The sequence below is a fragment of the Mirounga angustirostris genome, unplaced genomic scaffold, assembly GCF_029215605.1.
Source record: "Mirounga angustirostris isolate CCGP_5_RB_7025 unplaced genomic scaffold, mMirAng1.0.hap1 SCAF_5, whole genome shotgun sequence".
Classification (NCBI taxonomy): domain Eukaryota; kingdom Metazoa; phylum Chordata; class Mammalia; order Carnivora; family Phocidae; genus Mirounga; species Mirounga angustirostris.
Window position 1 is genome coordinate 124,135,682 of NW_026991713.1, and position 22,802 is coordinate 124,158,483.

A 22,802-nucleotide genomic window follows, 5' to 3' on the forward strand; every position below is an offset into this window, starting at 1 on the left:
AAGTTAAATTGTGTCTGCTATTAAAGAGGTTGGCTGTGAATGGATTCAAACTTCAAATTTCTTCCTTTCCTGTTTTTTTTCTTTCTTTCTTTTTTTTTTTTCCTTTTTCTATTTGAGACATTCTTGACCTAATCCAGTAAACTCTAATTAATCGTCTTGGTAAATTCTGTTTCAAGCCATTGTGAGTCGTGTCAGTGACACTCGATCTGTTCCACTAAGGTCAAATTAGCATCTTCTACTATTTTTCTGGCATTTAAATGAATGACTTCGCTATGGTTTTTCAAGTATTTATAGTAAATATGTCCATTTGATGGAAATATAAATATGCATTAAATGCAAGTGGCTGAGCACACCCTCCTGTCACTTTGTATGGTAATCAGTGTCTTTCACTTTCTGTGGTTTTTAATAGGGCCTGGCTGACAATGCTTCATTAAAACCAGTGGCACTTAGAAGTGAAACCCCTCAGCCCTGCTTTTGTCTTGCAGAAAGTGCTTGTGTTTTTCTCTTAGTCTGCCAATTACACTGTCGTTTGACATTCCCACTTGTGTGCTCATGGAATGAATGGCTAGCCGGCTCAGACTGGGACTTGATTTGGGGTCACCGCGGGACTCCACACACTGGAGTCAATATCAGCAGGGCCATCAGGACCGTGGGGCAATGAGTGGGCTTCCTTTCCCTGCTGGTGGTTTTGACGTGGACAGGTGCTCTCGGCGTAGTACCAGGGAGACCACAGGAAGCCAGAAGTGGGCAGATGATCCTTCAATTCCCCAAGATTCTGCCAACAGAAATCCTTAAAGCTTTCTGTATTTGAGTTCATAAACAATACTCCCAAATTGTCAAGCCAGTCACTATTAGGGGTTCATCATTCTATAGCAGCACTATTTACATTTAAACCAGGGGGGATTGGGGCAGTGTGGATGGGTTTTGGTAGAGTCGGGGGGGGGGGCGGGGGGGGGTGGCCAGGGGTGCGGGGAGGGGGGCATTGCTCGGCCTGGAACAACTTCCCTAGGGGCATGCGTCTCCCTGATGTATTTAGGCGGAAGGCAGAGCAGTGAGCGAATCTTTTCCTTCTTCCCTTCTGCTCTGACGGGGCAGGTGCTGGCGGACAACCGAGCAGAGGTGCTTTCTGGCCCAGGAGGGAATGGTTTCAGAGTAAAGATGAGGTTCTTCCACCGGGCTGTCCTGTCTGAAACAGCATTTGCCCCATGATAACCGCATGCATCTGGTGGAAGGTGCGCTTTGCCTGGCTTGAAGAACCTGCCCCATCTGCACCCCCACCCCCCAGCCAGCTTTTCCTCCCCGCTTGCTTCCGACAGATTGGTGAGGCTCTCCTCATGCCCAGCCCGCTTCTGCACCCGTGCTCCCTTGCCTCCTCCCTTCCACCCGTGCGGCCTCACCCCTCCTCCTCTGCTTGAGGCTCCCCTGGCCGTCCTGGCCAGTGGGCAGTCTTTCTTCCCCAAACTCCTATTGTTCATAGACCCTTAACACCAGTGCAGAAGCATGTGCTTGTCCTCCTACTGCTTTATGTTTACTCGCTCTCTCTAGGTAGATCTTAAGCTTTCTTGAAAGTGGGGACCATTTATTTATTTTTCTTTAACACCTATTACTGAGCACATAGTGGCTTCCCAGGAATTGTCTACAGAAAGCAGTAGATGGCAGGGAGGTCCTGGGAGGACACAGCTGGCCTGAGGTGAAGACATCTGTGTGGAAACTGGACTTTCGGGATTAACTGGTATAGGGACCTGAGTAGATGTGGCCGCCACACACTTCTGTTTCCTACTCATGGACTCACATCACACATGCTGGAGAATGTGAGTGCTCTAAAGAAGCATTTCCCGGTGTCCTGGGCATTGATGTCCACGTCGTGTTCCTCGTCATGGGGACCCTTTCATAGTGAGGAGTGATGTGCTGGGATGGCACCCCTCGGGTGCAGCTCAGCATCCACAGGTGGGGATAGCTGGTGTCAGGATGACCCACGGATGCTCCTTCTGCGCGGCGACCCTGATGGGCTCGTCTGAGTGTCACGTCTCCATAAAGCCTCCTTTCATTCTTAGAGCTGTGACAGCTTCCGTGCCTGTTACTCTTCCACTTCAAGTTAGTTTTATATATTTAAGATCCCCAATTATTTACTGATTTCTTCATGCAATTAATTGCATTATAATTTCCTTGAGGTCAGGAGCCCTGGCTGAAGCTCTTTTGTATCCCGCACCTCCAAAAGTACCAAGAGCATGTTGAACATCACCTTGGCCCTCAGTTAATACAGGTTGATTAATGCACTGGCAGGTGATGAGTTGGGCTAAGTCAGAGCAGATGGAGATGACCTACCCAGGGGCTTGCTTGCTCTCAGTGTTTTGAAAGAAGGGAACATAGCAGTGATTTCAAAGACTGTTTTCCTATGTGTCTGCCCCCCTGCTCCAATGCTTGCCTTTGTGATTACTCTGCCATTTAAGCCAGTGTTTGCTGAGTCTTTTCAGTTGGGTAAGCTCATACCTGGTTTTTATGGTGGTTTGGGAGGGTTAGCTTTGTAAATGTTTTCCTGCTTGTTTTCAGTCTTACAGAATTTCATTTTGAGACCGTCATTTTAAGACTTGTCCACTAGAGGTCACTGTTGAGATACGTATTTTTTCCCCCCCGTGGGTCTTTTGGCTAAAAGATTAAAAAACCAAATTTGTGTCATCAGATTAAATTTTTTGCAAGCTATTCTGCTCTGCCCAATAGGGTATGTTGCTGTTGCTATTTACGTGGTGCAGTTTGCCATAATTAAGTTATATCCTCTATAAGGATATATATTTTCTCTTTTGCACCTATAATTATCATTCTGTCTCAAATACCATTTTTTAGTTTATTATGGCTACTTTCTCAAGTTAGAAAGTTTACTTTTTACACTGGAAGAATTTTATTGCCCTTTGTAGTATTTTGTATTGGGGATATGTAAGATTTTATTCCTGTGGAAGAAAGTTGAAAATATGTATGCGTATAACCAGATTTTAATTCAAAAATAACCATGTAAATCTCAGGGAAATGTGCATTTTGTGAGGACTTATATAGATTCTTCTACTAAATACCACTGTGAAGGGAAGGATGCTCTACCTTGTGAAATGAATTACACTCTGAGTTGGTGCCAAAACAGTTTCTGGGCATAATTTTTTAATGTGAGGCTTTTCTTAATTTTAAAAACAATTTTATTTTTACAGCCAAACCCACATACAGATATTGCTAGCACCTTGAATATGACAGTCGTGTTTTTCATTTTGTGACCCATGCATTCTGAGGATTAAGCATTCATCATTTTGTGCAAAAAATATGAAGGATATTGTTTCGCTTTTTGTGAACGTTGTGCAGCCAGCTCTGTGTAAACCTTTCATAAGTCTGGGTCTCTGGGTGTAATTGTTCAGTTTTATACTTTAAACTTTGAACTGTCATATAAAACCTTTTTTTGAGGTTTTAGGAGTTTTGCCTGCAGTTTGAGGCCTTAATGTGACTGTATCTTGTCATTTAGTGCATCGGAAATGGCTAGTCAGACAGTAAACCTAAGTTTTATGGCGAAATGTGTTTTTTGTTTTTTTTAACAGACTATTTACCATTAGTTATAGCTTATGTATGAATTTGAAATTACAGTTAACAAATGCTAGGATTTTCTTTATTAGTGATTTCAATAATTTATCAAAGGTAGTGTTCTAAATATATAGAAGTTAACATAATGTTTTAAAATTTTATGTAGATGTATATATATCAATAGGATATTTACCATAAACGTTACTATAAATGAATTAAGGAGCATGTTGCACATGAAAACATGACGTTCTCAAAATATGCAGATCCAATTATAATGAAGAAAATTAAACAGTTTTTTAAAAAGCATAATAAATTAAACCGCTTTCTACAGAGCTCATAGATTGTTGAGATGAATGAGAAAAATAAACTGTTCCAACTCATAAGAATGACCTTCACCGGTGTTCAACACCTTTCTGTTCTAAAGTCTCTAGTTCTTCCTTCATAGATTATTTGTCATGCCTTATGCAAAAGTTCCTGTGCATGGCTTGTATGAAATTAAACTGAGGGGAAATATGCAAAATAAATCGTCTGTGTGTCATGAATTTATCTTGTGACAATGTCAAAACAACTTGCTTTTTGCATTTTAAAAGAGTGTAAATGTATTTGTAATACAGAGGCTTTGATCAATAGCTTATTTTTTTAATTAGTGCACATTTATCAGTTTGTTACTATGCCACCATTTGAAAGATTGGATTTGAAAAACTATATACATAGTATTTTTGAGTCTGGGAGCTATTAATTAGTATCTATCAGATGATACCAGTGGTTAGGTTACCATAAAACAGTTTACCCACAGCTGGGAGTTTGTTGGTATTTTTGGTTTTAGTAAGTAAACCTGCTAGATCATCATGTGGAAGAATCTGTTGGCCCCACAGTCCAGAACTAGCAGTAGTCCAAGGCCAGTGGGTGAAGTTGGAGAAGCTGTCTCTTGATGGTATTGTGTCCTTAGCTCAGAGACTCTGGCCCCCTGATCCAGCACTACCAACCAAAATGTACTTGTTCTAGAACCTCTCTTCTTGGACTCTTGCTCTGTGCTAAGAGGAAGCTAGCTAAACTGTAGTGTATTAATTCTTCCACAGTATTTTGTATTTATTTCTTATTATTACTATTTTTATTTGGGGGGCACAGAGGGAGAGGGAGAGAGAGAATCTTAAGCAGACTCCACGCCCAGTGTGGAGCCCGATGCAGGGCTCCATCCCATAACCCTGAGATCATGACCTGAGCTGAAATGAAGAGTCGGAGGCTTAACTGACTATGCCATCCAGGCGCCCCCACGTTGTATTTTTAAATGGAATGACTTTAGTTATGAGAATTTCAGAATGCTGGCAGGCTGTGGAGAAAATGGGGGCACTTTGAACCTGTCCCTTTCCAAATCATAACTAGCCCCTCTAGGGAAGCTGATCTTGAAAAGTGTTTGTTTTACTATTTACAATATAATTCTCAAACAGAATTGATTTAATAGCAAAAATGTGTACATAAATCGTCTGTTGACTGTTACTCCTAAATAACGTGTGGTGTGCGTGTGTATGTGTGTGTAGGTACGTGGGTGTTGTGGAGGAGGGCAGGAGAGGATATTCTTAAGAGGTGCAGTTCCTTGATACATACATTCTTTTGGAGAAGTTCTTAACATTTCCTAACTCACCGACCTTTTTTAATGGGGTGAAACTGTGTCAGTGATCCCTAGAAGAAGGCACATACGTTTTGTGGATCCTATAAAAACCATCCATGAATTCTTCAGGGGTGCATATAACTCAGATTTAGAAACCCTGGAGTAGGGGAAAGATAGCAGTATATTTGCAGTGTGGATAAACTGGTGCTATTTCTTAAGAGATGTTCGCTGGAAATTTGTACAAAACTGCAAAAGGGTGACTTTCGATGCAATGTGAAATTCACCCTTGATAGCTTTTTAAAAATGTTCGCAAGCTCCACCTACTTTGGCTGCTGAAATTTACATTTCGTTAAATAAGAATTGTAATCTTGAGTGGAATGCGTATGTATTGTTAGCCTTGAATATAAAACTGCCCATTGTTTTACCAGCAAAAATGGGTTTATTTGGGAATAGCAGAAAATTGCAGGTTGGGACAAGCAAGCTGTGGCAAAACCACAGGCAAGCCCGGAGGACAAAGGAGAGGGGGAGCTCATTGGAGTAAACTGGGAGCTGGAAGTATGGTGGCTTTTCATTGGCTAAGTCCTGCCTGTCTCTGATTGGCTGGGCTGTTGCCAGGGTAAGGAGGTAAGGCTTTCTTCCTCCTGCAGGGATAGTAAGGTACCCCTGGGCGGGGTCCATCTCTTCCTGTTGGGTCCGCAGTTGACTACCAGTGGTAGAGCGTGAGCGCTCCCCCTGCTGGCTTCCCAAATCCGTTTGAGTGAGGTTTTCCTTTACTACTTTTCACCATATATGCATATTTCATTTTCCATAAAACCTAGGAGACTGTCTTTTTCCCATTTCAGTTTTTCTTCTGTTTGCCAGTCAGCCTAACAGGACAAAACATTGCGATTGACCTACCACTAGTTCACAAACTCATCTACCTCCTTTTCAGATGTTTTCAGTCTGAACCCTCTTGTCTGATTTTTTTGCTGTTCCTTTAGCCTTTTTTCTCCTGTCCATAATACTCTTCTCTGATCACCTGATTCTTATCTGCAGTCCCTGCCCCTCTTCAAATCTTGCTCATCCTTCACAAAGTTGGGATGAGTTCTCCTCTTCTCCTGCAAAGCCTGCCTGTCCCACCACCTGCACTATGTGGAAAATAAAGTAAGGCTGTCCAGAGTTTATGAGACTCTGAAGGGCCAACCTTTCGTATATGATGACTTGAGTGTGAAAGGAAGGGCATTTATTGACTCCCTCCTCTGTATCTGGTAGAAGTAACAGTCCTGAAGTGGTCAAGTAACTAGAGCTGGAAGGTGGGGAACTTTTCATGGCGTCCAAGCTCACCATCGCCCAGCTGCCTTGCCAAGGATGTATGTATGAAGTTTACATATCCCACCCGCATAAACCTAGGAGCTCAGTGGAGGAGGCATGCCCGTGGCTCTTGACATGTTCAGATAGAAAAGCAGGGAGAATTCCAGAGGTTAAAAGGCAAAATTGTTAACATAGAGGGGGCATTCACAAAGCCCTGTGTGGATCCTGTGGATTTTTCTGGCCCTGGGCATTTACCCTTGCTCCCTTTCTTCCTCATGTAATTACCCCCGTCCTCAGCATTAAAATGCAAGATGAGGAAAGAAGAGAAGTAACCCAGTGTGGCCTCTTCCTGAGGTCATTCTTAATTATAGAAGATGTGAACTATTAACAAAGCATGGTGTGTGTGTGTGTGTGTGTGTGTGAATTTGACTTGTCTGCTGTCTCCTTCATGTTCATAATCAAGGATTGAGTGTATGTGTGTATAATACATTCTGATGATATTTAAGAGCCTGGAGAGCTCTTTCTAGGTTGTGAGCTTGCTTTCTGCAATGATTGAAGTGGGTTTTGGTTTTGGTTTTGATGTTCTCCTCTTCCTTCTTACTGTGTCTCGAAACTTCTTAGGCATTTTTCCCAGAGAAGCCTCTGCCCTTTTTCTTGCCCTTCACTAGATGTCACTTCCTCCCTGACCACCGAATGCCACTGCTTTTCGTCTTAATGCTGCTTCTCTGACCCAGCTCCCTGGTTAAGGCTGGTTATTGACATACTGCCGGGCTGCCCATGTAACGCCTCAGCACTGGAGTATGGTTTCAAAGGTATGTTCCTGAAAGAATTCAAGGTTCAAGATTGTGTGGACCATTCCTTGGTTCTCTTTGGGCTATTAATAAAAGATTCAGAAATCAAGTAAATTCTGCATCCTAGGAGGGGCAGAAATCCATACCTGTCAGCTTTTTAGGAGATTTGTTTGGCCTGTTTGGCCTTGCATACACATTTTTTATAGCCCAGGGACATATATTTTTGCATGTTTGACTTTATACTGTAAAATCTGCCTTCATGCTTGCTTGTAACTTTTTTTCCCTGATTTTTGTCGAATTGATTATTCTCATTGTTGCCAAAAGAGTAAAACCTTTTTTTTTTGCTTTGATTCTTTTCAATAAGTTAAGTCAGGATATTTTTGGTTAGTAAAATTACTTAAGCTGCAGAATCTTAAGGGGGCCCATAATGAGATACAACAAGTATGTACCTCTAGGTGTGGGTGCTCAGTAAATACTGTTGTTTAACTGAATGTGGCATTACTATTGTCATTTATAAAACTAATAATGATTTTGGGGGATGTTGGCCTTTATTGGTTAGATGTTTAGATATTTTGGTATTTAATTTTTACCTTGAGGAACATATAGATCCTTTTAAATGAGAATCTGCTTTACTGTTTCATAAACTTTATGTTTTTAAATAACCCATAACTACTGTAATTCACTGTTTTAATAGCTGCTTTGGGAGGAAATCCCATAAAATCTGTAAAGCCTAGTTATCATTAGTATACTTTTGAACTTCACATTCTCGTGCTAAGGTATAATTAGTTCATTACCCACTTTGCGTTTTGGGCCAGAAAACAAAAGTCATTAATCACTATAAATACAAATGACCTTTTTTGCGTATAAAATTCTGAGCGTAATTATTTGTATGCACGACTGAAGAGATTGTTCTTTATAGGTGATCATTGGACTGGCATTCAAGACTATGATTCCTAATTTGCTGAAAGAATTGGCATCTATATAATGAGTCTAGACATCACCTCTGTGGGAGGAATAGACTAATGTCTCCAGCTAGTATAATTGGGTATTAAAGGGGCTGTCCTTTTACTCTGACCAGGAATGCCCCAAATTCATATTTCTCATAGTTTCTGTTGTTTCGGCTTCTTCCCACCTTGCCTCACTCAGGGCACAGGGGGACAGTTGTTATCCAGTATTGTATTCATCCAATATTGGGGCAAAGAAATGTTTGCTCTCACCACTATTTGGATGTATTCTCGTGGTTTTCATCCTTTTTCTAATAACTTTGTTGTAGCACTGTGTCTTAGGGATCTAATAACTGGCCTTGTTGAATGATCTTCTATCTTCCCTTATCCTTTTCTGTTCAAGAAATCTTAGAAAGCAGCAGAAGCATACAGAAATCTGAGCATTTCCCTTTGTTACAGCAATCAAATCTCTTTTTTTTTAATCTAAATATGCCAGGTTTGGGGAGGCAGTGCTATCTGAATTTTTTTTTTTTTTTTTGCTTTACCTTATCCCATAGGGTGGTGTCTTCACGTGTTGTGGGGCCCGTGGGTCAGTAGCTGAAAGAATTGTGCCCTGCAAAAGGGCACAAGATTGTAGCATGTTACCCATTGCCGGGCAGGGAACGTGCCCACCACTGGGCCATGTGCTAGTCTTCGCCCTAATGGGCAGTGGTTCCTATTAGACACCCCCTCTGAGTCTCCCTCTTTGTACACTTGAGGCGGTTTGCAGTCCCTCCCTGGTTTCCCATGATGGAGGCAATGGCTGAACCATGAATTCAGTTTCTCAAAGAGGCATGCAGGCAGCATCCCCTTGGCCTTCACGCCCTAGCCTAGGGCCTCCCCTTTGCAGGAATCTGCAGATTAAAAAAAAAAAAGTCTGGGAGCTTCTGCAAAAACAGTTAGGCACAGTGTAGTTGTGAATACTCAGAAGTTTGGTGGAGGTGGTGGGTAGGGTTCACGACTCCGGATTTCATGCCCATGCTTATGAGGAAAACGTACATGTGTTCTGAGCAGCTTCTGGCTTCCCGGCGGCCGTGGGTGGTAACGTGGTGCGTGGTCTCTTACTGCCCTTTTGTAGCTGAAGAGGACCTGGCTGTCGGTGCTAACCATATGGCTCCGAAGACCAGTGTGTGACCCGCCGGCCTTCCCGTAGGCTGCACACTGCCGAGCGCCAGTCCTTATGTTTTGCACAGTGCCCGCTGCTCCCAGAGCCTGTCACTCTTCGTGATTGTGTTTCTTTGCCTCAGGCGCCACGCGATGGTTTTGCTCGAGAAGCCCCCAGATTGGCTGCACCCCAGCTGGTCTCTCTGTGCTGTCGCAGCCACCCAGCGTTCTCCATTTACGTCTCGGTGTTTCGACGGCCAGAAGCTTAGCAAGGGGCATCTCTTCAGTGGGACCGCACTTGGTCATGATGCGGTTGCTGCTAAGTGACTCAGTTCGATGAACTGAGGAATTAGGACTTTTTCTCCCTGAACCTCGTTCATACTACTCTGCACTGATTTCACCGTAAAGATCTGTGTGGGTGTGACAGAACCAAACAAGAGTTTGTCCATCCAGTGCACAGCCAACCCGTAAAAGCTGACAGGGAGCTTTTGCTGTGCAGGAAGATAAGCTATTTGTTGGTCTGGTGCCATCCAAGAGAAGGGGGGGGGGGCTAATGCCCCAAAGTCCCGAACTCCCCAGTAGCTTATAAGTGGGGATTTTTAAGGGCAAGATTTGGGGCAAGGGTCTTCTGAGAAGGTGGATGCTGTAGATTGGAGGCCCGTGAGGTCATGTTAACAGATAGATACGCTTAGTCACTCCTGATGCCGCTTCATCTGGTCGCGTGGAGGGCTGTTCCATCTCGAAACTGGAATCTGAAAAATCTCTCTTTCTTCACGTTAGCAATTTCATTCATGTTTGGTGCTTATGTGTTGAGGGTGCTTATGTGCTGGTTAGCTGCCTGTACGAGCTCAAACTAACCATGTCAGCTTGAATGATAAGCAAGAATTCCTGCCTCTTGGGCCTGGGTCTGTGTGTCTCTGGCCGGCCCACCCGTGCCCGGGGACGGTGTGCCCTGTAGTGTTTGTTTGTTCATCTGCACTGATGAGCCAGCTGCGTGAGGAAGCAGAAGCTGACTGTAAATGGTTGGATTGCAGCCCCCAGGTTGGGTGGATCAGCCAGTTAGAGTTCCTTTTTTTTTTTTTTTTTTTGCCACTTTTCATCAACCCCAAGTCTCAACTTATTGAGGTGACAGAGAAGTCTTAATTTGGATAATCTTTCTCAGCATTATTGTGCTGGCGTAAGGGACATATATACTGGATTAATGATTTTGATGTCACCAATAAATTAAGTTTTCTGCACCAAAGTGGTCTGCGGACCAGCAGCATCAGCATCCCCTGGGAACTTGGAAATGCAGAAGCTCGGGCCCCATCCCAAACCTACTGCATCAGAAACTCTGAGGTATGTGCCACCCCCCCAGCTGTGTTTTAACAAGCCCTCCAGTAATTCTGATGTACTCGAAAGTTTGTGACTCCCTGCCCTAGAGCAGCACTATCTAGAACTTTCTGCAGTGAAGGGAATGTTCTCTATCTGTGCTGTCCAATATGGTAGCCACTAACTGCTTGAAATGTGGCTTGTGTGACCAAGAAACTGAATTATTAATTTTACTTAATTTCAACTAATCTAGATTTAAGTTTACTTCCTTTTTTTTTTTTTTTTTTTCTGTCTTAACTGTTTCATCTAGTTCCCTCAGCCCCCATCCTCTGCCTCTGGTAATCATAAATCTGATCTCTTTTCCTATGAGTTTGTGTGTGTGTGTGTCTGTATGTTTTAAGCCTCCACATATAAATAAGATTATACAGTTTTGTCTTTTCTTGTCTGACTTATTTCACTTAGCATAATGACTCCAAGATCCATCTGTGTTGTTGCAAATAGGGTTTCCTTTTTATGGCTGAGTAGTATTCCACTGTAGCTACATAAACCACATTTTCCTTGCCCATCCGTCTCTTGGTGGACACTTAAAACTGCTTCTGTGTCTCGTCTGTCGTGAGTAATGCTGCAGTGAACATGGGTGCAGATATTTCTTGGAGACAGTGATTTCGTTTCGTTTCCTTTGGATGCATACCCAGAAGTGGAATTGCTGGGTCATATGGTAGTTCTAGTTTTAATTGTTTTGAGGAACCTCCATTCAATTTTCCCTGATGACTGCACGTTGAACAGCCCAGCTCCAGAGCATACCCTGCTGCTTATTATTGTGTGCATAAACTAACAGTTTTTTTAAAAATAAGTTACTGGTTGTGGAATTGTGAGTTTTATATCCCAGAACAAAATGCTCCTAAAGTGAAGGTCCAGTTGCTATAACAATCGTTTATTGAGGTTTTTCTGTTGGGGGAGGCCGGTGACTGTTGCTGGTTACTGGGTCAGCTGTTTCTTACAGTTGGAGGGCTCTGGTCTACCCAGGGTGTTCAGCGAGTGCGTGCTGAGGCTTCCCGCTGGAGGGAGCTGCCGTCCAAGGGTTGTTAATGTAGGAAATTAGCCGAGTCCCCTTCTGGCCCAGACTCGTGAGCCCGCCCAGGAACTTGGGCTGCTTGTTGTGAGGCTGTCCCCAAACTGCAAGGGCTGACTGCTAAGTCTGGCTGGTACACGCTTCTCCCATGAAACTGGAATAACGTTCAGGCTCTCGATTTAGGAGGCCTTGAAGGGAAAGAGGGTCCTGTGGCGCATGTCAGTCTGAATTGTTGTAACTGCCAGAAGATAACGTGAGACTAGTCTCTGGCCATAGCTCCTGGGGTGGCAGGACCCCATCTCTGTCACCTCTGCTCTGGACCGAGAGGGCTCCCAGCGGTCATCTGATCCTGCGACAAAAGCAGAACAAGGCATTTGGGAGCCAGGGGACACCTGAGAGTGATTGGGGAACTTTCTCACCTGTAGCAACCGGAGTCTCAAAATTAAAGCCGTCGTTTTTGACAGGAAATGATACTAAATTCTCTGTCATAAGCAAAGTTCTACATGACTGAGCTTCCTAATTGAGGGCCCCATTTGTTGCATTATTTAAATTCATATCATTGATTTTCATCATCCAGCTCTTTTGAGAATCGTAGAATGGTAAAGCCAGGTCGGGGAGGACTTTGAAAGGGTCCTGCCCAGACTCCTGTGTTCACACATCGTGCTGTCCACCTGTCTCCCTTGTGAGCTCAGCTGCTGGTTGTGTGTAGACTGTGTGGATGTATACAACTGGGGTCACAGTCACAAACAGTACAGGTTGATGGAAAGGAATGTTGCCAAAGCGTAATAAGGAATATCTTGAGGCTGACTGTGCACTTGTATTTTAAAATACTTCATGCAAATGAGTCATGTGGAGATCTTTGAAAAATTTCACCGGAGTATTCTGCCTAGGGATGTACTGCTCCCGTTTTTGTCCATAACAGCTGAGTTTGTTCATGTCATGTTTGTATATAATTTCATTATTACATAGCTCATCTGGCTAACTGGTTATTTTTTTTTTTATGGACAGTTTTATTAGAATTAGTTTGTTTTCCAAACACTAGACCTGTTTCCATTTACCGACTCTGATACTCCTTTTTTTGTAACTTACTTTGTTTAAATAGCTTGCCTTTCTTACTTTATCCCAGAAGTATTGAAATGCTAGGTGTTAAAAGTGGGGCTCAGTACACATCACCAGCGTTCTCTGAATACTGGTTGAAAGAGGGAATGCTATCTCATCTAGTCAGGTCTGAATGGTAATTTCTTCTGATTTTTACTATGGCCAGGTAGGGGGAATTCCGTAGTTGAGAGAGAATATGAGCTGTGTAATATTTTCCCCTTGTCGCTTGAATGGAGTCTTAAAACACAAAATTCACCATGCATACGAAAGGCTGGGAGAGGTTTAGTAAATTGAATGTAGGGTTATTGTTTGTGTCCACAAGACAAAGCCCTACATCACATTTAGCATAATTTGTGGTCTTAAATTGGACTGATTTAGCAAGGAGAGTGAAATAATCTCTCATCCTGTCCAAAAGGCGATACCTTCAGACCAGCATTTAATTGCATTGGCAAAGTAACTTTGGGAAGGTGGCAGTAATTCTGGCTGCATTATTCTTGGTTTGTGGCTAAATTGAGATCATCACTTTCTCCTGGTTGCACTAACTTTCTTTATTGCTCTTCAGAGTAATCAGATGAATGCTGTGAGAGAAGCTTAGTGGGAGCTGGAAGGTGAAACGGGGGGGAGGAGTGCGAGGCCCCCCGAGCAGGGTGGTAATCATCGAAGAGCTGTGCCTCACACACTTCACGTTCTAGGGAGAGAACAGGTAAGCTGACAGCACCCAAAGACTCATCAGGCATGAGGAATTTCTTTGTGATCGTTTACTCATAGTGAATACTGTTCATTCGCCGGAGAGCGTGTTACTGACTACACACCTCAGAGTGTGCTTCTAAGGCCAGATTGTACAGATAGGGCTCATATGCATTCGGGTTGGTGTCCAAGAGTACAGTTTCTGGAGGGGATTTCCAGCTGCCTGAATTTTCCCATTAAAACCTGTCCTTTTATCTCCAGCCCCCAACCAGCCACTTCAGTAACTAATCCACGCCTTGCTCATTTTCCATCTGGACCACTGCCACCTCCCAAGTGTCTGAATCCAGACTGATTCATATTCTTCACAGTCCCTTCCTCCGGTGAGAGCATTTCCCTTGCCTTTTTACCAGGCCTTCTTCGCTCTAAAAGAAGTCAGGTCACCGATGCCTTGGACATTTTATAAGCTGAAATTGAGGACTCAGAACTGTAATGAACAGTGTGCCTGTCCTCTTTACTTTCGTTCCACTGAGACTCATACACTGGAGTTCTTGCAGGGGGTACCTCCTGAAATAGTTTCAGTGTCTGTTTGGAATTTGACGCATACCTGTGTAGCAGCTCTAAGCAAAGGTGCTCCCGGTTTTTCCCAGTCTTCTGGAGTACCCTTCTCCCCGCCCCTCCGGAGGGTGCCGCGGGGACGGGAAGTAAATGTACTGATATAAGACATGATACTTTCTTGTGCTGGACCGAAGGCCCATGTCCGTGGGGTCAGGAGCCTGGATAGTCTCGGTGTGAGAGTTTACATGAACTGTGGACAGGTTGATGGCCAATGTTTGTAGAAGACTGACTCAGCGACTGGGACGGATAAGGTATCATCTGTTGGGAGTCTTTCCGCTATCAATGCAGAGTTAGTACTTTTGAGGTGAAGATGCCTTTGGCTTTTACTTTGGTATTTGCAAGTATATACTCCAGGGAAGGAGGACTCTTAGGCCCTCACTGGTTTATTATAACCTTTAATCTGTAGGCTGGTATTCATCATGCTACTGAGTTGGTTTTTCATATTTCTGTGTAATAACAGTGCATTGATCTGTTGCTAATCTGATGTAAACTGTGTGTGTGTGTGTATTGATCAAGGTGTAAAGGCCAGAAGCCAAAATCATAAACGAGATAGGTTGAATATTTCATCATTTAAGGTTGAACTTCCATTGTGACTTAGTGCAGTGTTAAAAGAACAGCTCTTCACATATCCGACTATTGAAACAGCTTGACGAATGTATCATCACCCAGGAAGGATCTGGAGTTTGCAGTCTTTCTTCTGGTGGAGGTGAAAAAAAAAAAAAAAAAAAACCAAAGGAAGCGAACAGTTGTACTTAGGAGACGTTGTATGACAATTATAAAAGCGTTTGTGCTTGGGAATACTCACTTATGGGCTGTTGATGGCACTCTCAAATTCTCTTTTGCCCTTTGAAGGAACATTTCCATTTCTACTCTACTGAGTTACTAACCTAAGAAAAACCTACAAAAAAATAAGACGGATATGTGAATCAGATGGTCATATTCGAGTTTCATCTCTCTTTCCTGAGAAAGAAAAACAAAATGTGTTGCTGGCATTCCTTGCGAGGAGCGGGGCTACATATTCACACTCAGCAATTTTGTTTCCGTAGCGGTGCCACCAAACATAGCAGAGCTGAAGAATTTGGAAGTGCTCAACTTTTTTAATAACCAGATCGAGGAGCTGCCCACACAGATCAGCAGCCTTCAAAAGCTCAAACACCTGAACCTGGGGTGAGTATGGGTGGAAGAGGAAGGAAGGGGGATGCAGGCTGTGGGGCAAGTGGAAGCGCGTACGCAATCACCCAGGGGGAGCTGACCTCCAGCTTTTTTCTGTGTTGCAGGTTTTTAACAAAAGTTTTATTGTTTTAATACCTCTCTTCAATGGCCTGCATTAGTGCATATCTTTTTTTTTTTTTTTAAGAGAGACATTGAGAGAGAGAGAGAGAGAGCACGTGCAGGGGGAAGAGGCAGAGGGAGAAGCAGACTCCCCGCTGAGCCAGGAGCCTAACGTGGGGCTTGATCCCAGGATCCAGAGATCATGACCTGAGCCGAAGGCAGATGCTTAACCATCTGAGCCATCCAGGCACCCCAGTGCATATCTTTTTGAGTAGTCACTGAAAAGCTAATTGTTTGTACCATAAGGGAGGTTTTTTTTTATCATATTTTGATTCCAACAAAATTTTATTTCAGTTAACATGGACCAGGAAGGGACTTATTTGCATAGCATTAACTGTTCAGAGCAGTTGTAATCTGGTTGATCATTCTCTCTGTATTAAGTAGAAATCGCTTACAAAAGCGCCTTCCTTCTAGGGAGGGCGGAAGGATACATTTCCAAACACTGCCTCATTGATTCTTACAATTCTTTTATATAGCCCGGAGGTTATAATCCTCTGTCTTTCTTTATGCGAAGTTGAAGAGAGGAGGTTTGATTCAGCTGAGGTGGCAGAACCAGGCAGCAGTGAATGATAATAATACCATCTATTGCTTTACAGTTTTCAAAGTCCTCATGCCAGTGTTCAACCCTCTGAACGATTATGAGGGAGGGAGGGCGGGTGGTACTGCTTTCATTTTGTGTAGAGGAAGTCAAGCCCTTTCTGAGAGCTTCAGTTGACTCGTTCCTGGTGCCCCTGAGCTTGGTGACCGAGCTAGGCGGAGAACCCCGTTATCCGGGGTCCATGCCCCTCCATCAAACACCGCAGATGCCCCCAGAACTTGAGCTCCTGAATTCCAGCTTCACTGTTGTAGCTGTTAGATGAAGCTGCCCACTCATGCTTCATCTCCTGTGTGACGCAATATATTCATTAAATTATAACCATTAAATGCTCTGGTTTAGTTAGTGATTTACATGGAATGGTGATAGAAGCTGGCCAGGTATTTATCAATTTAATAGGAAGCAATCACGAAAAAATCCCACCTTATTCATGGAATGATTTTTAGTCGAGCTCATTCTTTCCACGGGGAGTGTGATTAGACACTCATTTTATGTTCCCTCTGGTTGAGATAATCTTGGAAAGATCCGTGAGCATTCTTTTTCCTGATGTCTGAGGGGAAGTAGAGCTGGGGGGGGGGGGGGCGTCACTTAAATCAGATGTCTTTTGTCCCCCTACAAATATGGAGATTGTACACCCATCTGTCAAAGCAGAAAAGAAAGGATCCTTTGTTTATATCTTTGTTTTGAAAATTAAGTCCTATGTTTAATTTGTGTATTACCCAGAAGCTAAAACTAGATGTATTTACTGGACGCATAAAACTAGATACATTCTTGGGATCCCTGGGTGGCTCAGTTGCTTAAGCTTCTGCCTTTGGCTCAGGTCGTGGTCCCAGGGTCCTGGGATCGAGTCCCGCATCGGGCTCCCTGCTCAGTGGGGAGCCTGCTTCTCCCTCTTTTCTCTGCCCCTCTCCATCCTGCTCGTACTCACTCTCTTCTCTCTCTCTCAAATAAATAAAATCTTAAAAAAAACTCAATACATTCTTACTGTTAATTTGTTGATTGATGTATTTAACGAGTTATTTACATATAAGGCGCTAGGAGCAGTACCTGGCGGGTAGTAAGCACCATGTAAATGTTAGCTATTATCACCACCACCATCCTCATCATCTTCGTTTTATTTATTATTTCATTGATTTCGTGACTGTGATCTGTGTCAGGAACCTTGCTCGTGTTGGGGCTCAGTCCCTGGCCTTAAGTATGGGGCAGAGCCGGCTGTAGGGGAGCAGTGGGAGTCTCTGTGGGGCCACTGACACGCCCGAGGTTGTGGAGACATGGACGAGGGTGTCAGTCCACAGGGGAGGCTGTCAGAAGGATTCCTGCAGGGGGCAGTATTTGAGCTGAAACTTGATGCAGGAAAATGAATTTCTCAGACTCAGAAGCAGAGTGAAGGCGCCTCAGCCTGCGGGAAGGACAGGACTAAAAGCTCAGGGTACTGCACGTTCCGGGAGTTGCAGGTCCTTGAGTGTTGCTGAGTGTAAAGTGTGAGGCAGGGAGTGGTAAGGTAAGGGAGGAGGCCCGACGAAGAAGCATGAATGCCTGCTGTTTATTTACTGAGTACTTCCTGAGCTCCCAGCGGTGGGCCAAGCACTGTCCTGGGTAGTAGCCGTCCAGCCTTTATGGCATGTACATCACAGGTGGGGAAACAGACGGTAAACACAGGTCTCTAACTGCAGGGAGGCAAAGGCTAATGAAGGGCCCTGTGTGCCAAGTAAAGGAGCTCTGTTTTTGTCCTGCTGACCTTGGAGGAGTTTTTACAGCAGACTAGCAGTTATGAGAAAAGGTTTGGATTTTTGTGCAAAAGGTCATGTGGAGGGGAGTTTGGGATAAGTAGGGTTAGAGGTCAGGAGACCCTTAAGCATGTGGGAGATTAGCATTCCAGGAGAACTAGGGCAGTGACAGTGAAGGTGGGGGAGGGGTTTTAGGTGACAAATATAGAGGAGATAAAACCGACAAGACAGTAGCTGATGGGATGGGGTGATGCCTGGGGGTCTGTCGTGGGCAGCTGAAATGGAAATAAAGATGAGGACAGTTGTGGAAAGAACATCATGAGCTCAGGTGTTTTTTGGTTGGGTTGGAGGTACCTTAGGACAGAGTTACAAAGTTTTTTTTTTTCTTTCTTTCTTTTTTTTTTTTATCAAACGCATCTTAGTTCCCTCTGTTGTTTTCAGAGCTGTTTGCATTTTTGGGCTCTCGGTATTCTATTGATTGTGTAAAGCTTTCTGTATTTAATTACATAGCTGTATAGATGGGGTTGTCAAAGTTTGAATAAAAATTCTTCGTTCTCTGGGAGAGGAATTAACATGAGTTTCAGTAAAGGATATTTCTGTCCTCAAGTGGCATAAAGAATTATACCTACATAGCCCTGTTTAAGGCAAGTCATAAATAGAGGACTCCTTAGAGTAAGCAGCTCAAATAAAAATATATACACTAAAAAACTCAACACCAAAAAAGCAAATAATCCAATTAAAAAATGGGCAGAAGACATGAACAGACATTTCTCCAAAGAAGACATCCAGAATAGCCAACAGACACGTGAAAAGATGCTCAACATCACTCATCATCAGGGAAATGCAAATCAAAACCACAATGAGATAGCATCTCACACCTGTCAGAATGGCTAAAATCAACAACACAAGAAACAACAGCTGTTGGTGAGGTTGTGGAGAAAAAGGAACCCTCATCACTGTTGGTGGGAATGCAAACTGATGCGGCCTCTGTGGAAGATAGTATGGAGGTTCCTCAGAAAATGAAAAATAGACCTACCCTATGATCCAGCAATTGCACTACTGGGTATTTACCCAAAGAAAACTAAAACACTAATTTGAAAAGATTTATGCACCCCTATGTTTATTACAACATTATTTACCATAGCCAAAATATGAAAGTAACCCAAGTGTCCTTCAGTGGATAAATGAATGAAGAATAAGGGGTGTATATACACACAATAGAATATTGCTCATAAAAAAGAATGAAATCTTGCCATTTGCAACAGGATGGATGGACCTAGAGAGTATGATGCTAAGTGAAATTAAAGTCAGAGAAAGACAAATACCGTATGATTTCACTCATTTGTGGAATTTAAGAAACAAATGAACAAAGACAAACAGACCAACTAAAAAACAGACTCTTAACTATAGAGAACAAACTGCTGGTTACCAGAGGGGAGCAGAATGGGGGGGGGATGGGTGAAACAGGTGAAGGGGATTAAGGAGTGTACCTGTGGTGATGAGCATCGGGTGATTTATGTGGAAGTGTTGAGCCCTAAATTGCACACCTGAAACTAATATAACACTGAATGTTTACTGGAATTAAAATAAAAATTATGTATATACACACAGGAGACCCTACAGCAGAGCCTTTAGGCCACACATATGCAGATTTCGTTCAGCATGCTCAACCAGAAGTTGCTTTTAAAATTTTATATAATATTTGCTGTTTATTCTGATGATGGCAAGGCCTGAGAGGATTTTTAGGCCATCTGAATAAGTCAAGTTGTACTATGTTTTTAATTCTTTAAACGTGGTTCATTTTACAGAGTTAATTTCCATAAAATATAAAGCCACATCGGCTCCTTGTCGGTAATTATTTCTGGGATAATCTGACTGCAGAAGCACCATGCCCAACTCCTCTGGAATAATTTTTGACCCAGTGAGATGCTGGAGCTCATCTTGTCAGACTTAGAAGTTTTCACCAAGTACGTTGTTGAGTGTTCACAAATTTGGATTTTTTTTTTTTTTTTTTTTTGGCTAAGTGTGTGAGCAGGTCACTGTGGACGTAAGAAAAATTGTTACCTTTAGCTAAGAAGGTTTTATTGAAGCAAGAAGAACGTGAGAGGACCTCTGGAGATCGGAACGTTCTAGAAAGGGAAGCATTAAGTAAGGGCCTTGCTAGCTTGTGAAAAAGAGAAAGAAAAAAGATGCTGACTAGCCTTCAACTACCTGGTTTTACAAATTTCTACATCACATGCAGGCACTTTGCCATTTCCAAAACACACTGGGAGAAATGTCCAGATGCCGTCAAAAGAATTTATACCATTATGGCGCAAATGAGCCATAAGCAACTTTGTTTGAGGACGCTGAAGTGATGTGAGGGTCAGCTGGTAGGACACAGACAGGAAAACCACACTGGATAATTCAGGCTGCCTGCGGTGGTCTTCTCCCAGGGTGAGCTTACCTGTTTGAGGCACAGTGTTTCTCAAACAATGCCTTCGTGAAAAATAACTGTGGTTCCAGCTCTCATTTCTTGGGAACCATTTGCGAGCCACAGATCTTTCTACGGGCTTCAGATTTTTCAGCTCTCATCCTCCTGCCCATCCCCGCTAGGAAGGTATGGCTGTCTTATTTTACAGTTGAAGAAACTGGGTGTCGGAGAAGCTGACCCACTTCCCCAAGGTCACCCAGCTAGTAGCGCTAGAGCCCGACTGCTCATCTCACCTTGCTTTGTTCTGCCCCTGCCTCTGCTCTAAGCGTTCCCGGGAGCCTGGAGCGCGCACAAATGGGGGAATGGCAGGCAGAGGGAGAAGCAGGCTCCCCGCTGAGCAGGGAGCCCGATGCGGGGCTCGATCCCGGGACCCCGGGATCATGACCTGAGCCGAAGGCAGCCGCTCAACTGACTAAGCCACCCAGGCGTCCCTATGGAGGTCATTTTATTAAGTGTAAAGTTAACCAATGACTTTTCTACCCAAGAAGTAGAAATCACTTTTCTCTTGGTTTCCTCTTGTGTTGTCAGCTCTTTCTTGTTTGGCCTGGCTGGTGGGTGGTTGGCAGGTGTGGACAGGATTGTATCTGGTATGAGAAGGCTCGAGGCCTAGAATTATTTTAGCATCACAGTCTCTCCGACCTTTCAGTATCTCAGCTTATATTAGATTAAAAAAAAATGGTGAGCGCTGTGAATTGTTTCAGACTGATGAATCACAGACCTGTCCCCCTGAAACAAATAATACGTTATATGTTAATTTTAAAAAACCCTCAATCATTCCCTGTGCCAAAATAAAATTCAAAGTGTAAAAAAACTTTTTAAGGGGCGCCTGGGCAGTTCAGTCATTTAAGCGTCTGCCTTCGGCTCAGGTCATGATCCCAGGGTCCTGGGATCGAGCCCCGCATCGGGCTCCCTGCTTGGCGGGGAACCTGCTTCTCCCTCTCCCTCTCCCTCTCCCCCTGCTTGTGTTCCTGCTCTTGCTGTGTCTCTCTTTGTCAAATAAATAAAATCTTAAAAAAAATTTTTTTTTTTAAATCCTCTTTTAAGTATGTTCAAAGGGAACCACATTAAGAAAAATTAGAGTCTTGGGTGCCTGGGTGGCTCAGTCAGTTAAGCATCTGCCTTTGGCTCAGGTCATGATTCTAGGGTCCTGTGATCGAGCCTCGCATCGGGCTCCTTGCTCAGCGGGGAGCCTGCTTCTCCCTCTCCCTCTGCCTGCCCCTCCCCCTGTGTGTGCTCTCTATCTCTCTCTCCCTGTCATATAAATAAACAAAATCTTTAAAAAAAAAGAAAAAAATAAGGGTCTTGAAGAAAATAAGAAAATAGATTTCATTGGAGATACACATATATATTTTTGATTTTCAGTTATGATGAAATACATGTGACATAAAATTTGCTGTCTGAACCGTTGTTAAGTGTACGATTCTGTATCATTAAGTATATTCACATTGTTGTGCAGTCAATCTCTAGAAGTTTCTCATCATGCAAAACAGACTCTGTATCCATTAAACAGCAACTCCCTGTTTCCATCGCCCTCAGCCCCTGGCAACCACTGTCGTGACTGGAGATCATTTTGAACGTTAGTAGTTGCAGAACAAAAAAGTGATTTTTTTTTTCCCTCCCATTGGGAGGAATAAATGAAATAAAGCCAACAGTCTAAAAACTACAAACCTACTCTGTATCTTTTGAGGAATTATTATTGCTACATACATGAGGAAGTTCTCTAGAAGGACAGATACTTTGTGATGATTTGAAGTTTTTCTGTAACACAGTAAGCATCACCATTGCAGAAAATGAGACATTTTCAAATGTTCCATGGCCATGGAGATTCTCTGACTACAATTACTGTGTTGGTTAAAAGAACATAAAGTGATGGCAGAATTATGGCCTCTTCTGAGCTTTCAGTCTCTCACATACGGCTCGTAGGCCTGTGACACAGAGGTGATATGAGTATTGTCTGAACGTATGTTTTGTGTGTGACGTCTTGGATTTTTTTCCCCCCAACCACAGCATGAATAGACTAAACACTTTGCCTCGAGGATTTGGCTCCCTCCCAGCTCTTGAGGTCCTTGATTTGACTTACAACAACTTGAATGAAAATTCTCTTCCCGGAAACTTCTTCTACCTTAGTAAGAAACTTTTAATTCTATAAATCTCCTTAAAATGGTACTTTGCGTTCTGAAAGTGAAATTTATTTGCCAGGGCCCAAACTCCAAGAGAAATTATTGGACGTATATATTTTTTTCTTCACACATTTCTTTTGAATATTCCTTCATAGCTCAGCAGTATGTATATTTGATATATAGTTACCTGACACCATTGCGCTCAAGTGGACTTAGTAATGTCATATTAACTTCTGGATGGAGATTATGTACCTAAATGAGATCAAGTCTCACATTTAGCTAAAGAACTTGACTTTTCTTTTTAAAGAGCATGCCAAAAAAATATGATAATGTATGTGTCCTCCCATGTTGCTGTTAACTCTTTGTAAGCTATGTCCCCAAAGATATTCCAACCAATTATTTATAAAAATATCCCTTAATAAACCAGTAACAGAATTTTT

General features: G+C 43.1%; 1 protein-coding gene across 2 annotated transcripts in view; it reads left to right on the forward strand.

Moving 5' to 3' along the window:
- RSU1 (Ras suppressor protein 1) overlaps positions 1 to 22,802 on the forward strand; it is a 193,226-nt gene that overhangs the window by 36,380 nt on the left and 134,044 nt on the right. For both annotated transcript variants that reach the window (XM_064592010.1, XM_064592009.1), the window contains 2 exons: positions 15,162 to 15,282; positions 22,250 to 22,368. In XM_064592010.1, the coding sequence (XP_064448080.1) occupies positions 15,162 to 15,282; positions 22,250 to 22,368 (240 nt within the window). The remainder of the gene's footprint in view (positions 1 to 15,161; positions 15,283 to 22,249; positions 22,369 to 22,802) is intronic.